Source organism: Austrofundulus limnaeus, unplaced genomic scaffold (genome assembly GCF_001266775.1).
Source record: "Austrofundulus limnaeus strain Quisiro unplaced genomic scaffold, Austrofundulus_limnaeus-1.0 Scaffold456, whole genome shotgun sequence".
Taxonomy (NCBI): Eukaryota; Metazoa; Chordata; class Actinopteri; order Cyprinodontiformes; family Rivulidae; genus Austrofundulus; species Austrofundulus limnaeus.
The window spans coordinates 136261-139364 of NW_013952858.1; the positions used below are offsets into that span (position 1 = coordinate 136261).

At 37.0% G+C, this 3104-nt stretch overlaps 1 protein-coding gene across 2 annotated transcripts in view; it reads right to left on the bottom strand.

The window, feature by feature from the left end:
- Nucleotides 1-3104, bottom strand: part of btbd8 (BTB domain containing 8) — a 49681-nt gene that overhangs the window by 38009 nt on the left and 8568 nt on the right. For both annotated transcript variants that reach the window (XM_014025100.1, XM_014025099.1), the window contains exon 3: nucleotides 1078-1257. In XM_014025100.1, coding sequence (XP_013880554.1) covers nucleotides 1078-1257 — 180 coding nt within the window. The remainder of the gene's footprint in view (nucleotides 1-1077; nucleotides 1258-3104) is intronic.

The window sequence follows — 3104 nt, forward strand, 5'->3', positions numbered from 1 at the left end:
TCTCCTCACCTTTGATTCTAAACCATGGTTTGATTGTCTCATTTGCTCCCCTGTTTTTGTATGTATTTTAGAAAAATACCTATCATACATAACATATATAACATATAACATTTTTAAACTTGTGTACCCAATGAGCCATTTTGTCATACCACTAGTACCCCCTCTGTCAAATAAAATGATGACTCTCCAAAACTATAATGAACAACACCTGATTATTAAATGAAAACTATTTATTTAACACCCTAGAATGTTTAATTCTCAGGCATTTAATTATTTTCAACTCAAATTAAATATAAAGATAAATACAGTACGTTGCCTTGAAAGTGAATAAGTAATTAAATAAATAAATCAGGTAATGGCAGGTGCAGGAAACAGCAGCGTCCAAAATACATCAAACACCCCAAATGAGCAAATTCTACGAGATTCCGCATTTTCCATTTTTTGGTCAATTTTCTGATTCCGTTTGCACATTCCGCACTGTGGAAATCATAGGGCCCTACAAATCTCTGTCCTATTTTTATTTTATTTTTTTCCACACCTGGGAAATTTGTCCACTTACAGCCTGTAATATGAGGGATACACGAACCCCTGGTTGGGAATCACCGATTTACAGTATGAGGTTTGGTCAGACAAAACAAAACTTTGTACCGTCTCATCATTAAATAGTCTTAGTTTAAAGCTCTGACATGAGAGATGAGCGATGCATTCCTTCACAGAGAGCAAGGTTTTTAAATAGCTCTTGAAATACAAAGCTTTGCTGAAAATGATGGAAAACAACACTAGAACAACTCAGCTTCTAACTGCAAACAATTGTTGCCAACACTGACATGTAAATCTGATTTCTCCTTTTCCAGCTTTATCATCTCCAGTAATCTCTACAAGCCTGCAAACAGAAGCAAGCCCTGCAGGATAAATAAGAAGCACAGCGCCCTCTGCCTGGAGGACACGGAACAACCTCTGAAAGCAGATGCAGCTGCAGAGTTGAAGTTTTTGTGGAGCCACTAAAAGGTGGATGCATTTAGGAGATTTATAAGCTGTTATATGGAGAGGAAATACAAGAGGCCCCCCAGTGCCCACCTTAGGAAATCTTTTAGTGCAGGGAGGTCATAGCCTGGCAGGTGGATGATGATGGGATCTTTGTGTGTCTGTCCCTGCAGGATGTGAGGAGTTCTGGCCAGCAGCACGGCTCGGTGCGCTCGAACTGAACCTGAACCTGCGTACAGCGAAACATCTGCCTCCAGCTCCTCCAGCAGCAACCTGAAGAAACACAACACATGCTGTTTTAAAGCTGTTTGTTTTTAGCAGCATCTCCCACAAACTTAAAATCCTAATTACTCCAGGGACTGATTTTTAGTCATTAATAAATATTATGTTTAAGATACAAATGTTAAAATCATCTATAAATAAAGGCCAGTTAAGAACTTTAGCAGCCCAAATGATGGCCTATTTTTTCACTTCAGGATTACAAAAGTCCTGAGGCAGTCCAGTTCTTCCTCACAATCATCATATCTCATCCTGCCAAGATGACTGATCTGGGTGACCCAGAACCCAGTCCGCTCCAGGCCAAGCAGGCGCCGGGATTTCAAACGCTGGCCGTGTATTTTTTCTGTAGTGCTATGAAAGTTTACAAAGAAATAAATTATTCTTTTTTTATCTTCCAGAAACAAAAGGAAAAAAAAAACGATTAAAGCAGGTATTCTGTGCAACAAGATTTACATCCATCTGATGTAGTAGGAACCCAAACATTGTGAGCTTTCAGTGTTAAAAAACATAACCTAAGTTGAAAATTAAAATTTTTAATTTCTTACTTTTGTGTTTCTGTTGATATTTTTGTTTTTTTGAAGATGAAGATGTCCACACACAACTTCAAAATATTCATCATTCTTTTGAACAAAACATATAAACATCTTGAATTTAATCAGCTTTTTCCCCACTTTGAACTGCCTTTATTTCTTCATTTTTATATAAATAAGAAATTTATTTTAAATACTGTTATTGACTTACTGAAGACAGAGCAATGAATAATTTCAGATTAAGAACATTTATTTAGGTAATTAAGAATCAGATTGTATAACGATGATGTTCAAAAATGACAAAGATTATAAAAAAGTTCAAAACATCTGAATTTAATGTTTCAATTCTGTTCAATTGTATTTTTTGTGTGTTTTTGCACATATTGTCTTATCAAAAAAATTAATGTTGGATAAATGATTTCTTTTAAACTTGTATGTAGAAGTTCACGCTTGTGTTTTAGGAAACAGTAGATCTTCTAATCCAGAGGTGCCCAAACATTTTCCCCAAGAGGGCCAAAATGAAAATCTATCCGGGGCTGCGGGCCAAATGCAGTAATATAATACATGAAATACAAATACTTGTAAAGTCCTTTATTTTTAACGATTAAGCTAGCAGCCAGTGTGGTGGCCCGCTTTTATTTTAGTCTGCACATTTGGAGAACGTCTGCCATACAGTCCAGTAGCTAAGGCTCATGGGACATTTATAAATTGATAAAATATGAGTTTTTGTGGCCTTATAAAGTGTGCAAATCTACATGTGTGGTTAAATCTGATCTAAATATATTTTGTTGTTCCTTGTATTTCACGTTTCATGTTTAATCTGAACATATCAAAGGTAAGTCAGCACCATGAGTGAAAACTATCTCCCCTATAGTCCCTTATATAGTCACTGGGACAATGAAATGTTTGCACGTATTTGGCCTGGAAGGCTTTTGATATTCAGGTGTGCATCTACATCAGTGATAAAGCACACTCTTGAGGACCAACATGTTCATGTTTTGAACAGAAAAGACAGGTGGGTTGAGAGAGGCGTAAAGGAAGCCATTTATCAAATGAGAAAACAAACGACTTTAAATAGAAGGCCTCAGATTTCAGCTCTCCAAAACTTACAACGCAGCACTGGGGTCTCATTTATAAAGGATTGCGTGGAAACCATACTAAAAGTGAACATACGGCCAAAAGGCGGAAATGGCGTACGCCAAAAAAAAATAATTCAGATTTATAAAACCGTGCGTACGCACGTTTCTGTGCATCTTTCCTTTATAAATCACAGCCGCACGTCAGAGTTTGCGCACGAGGTCCTCCTCAGGT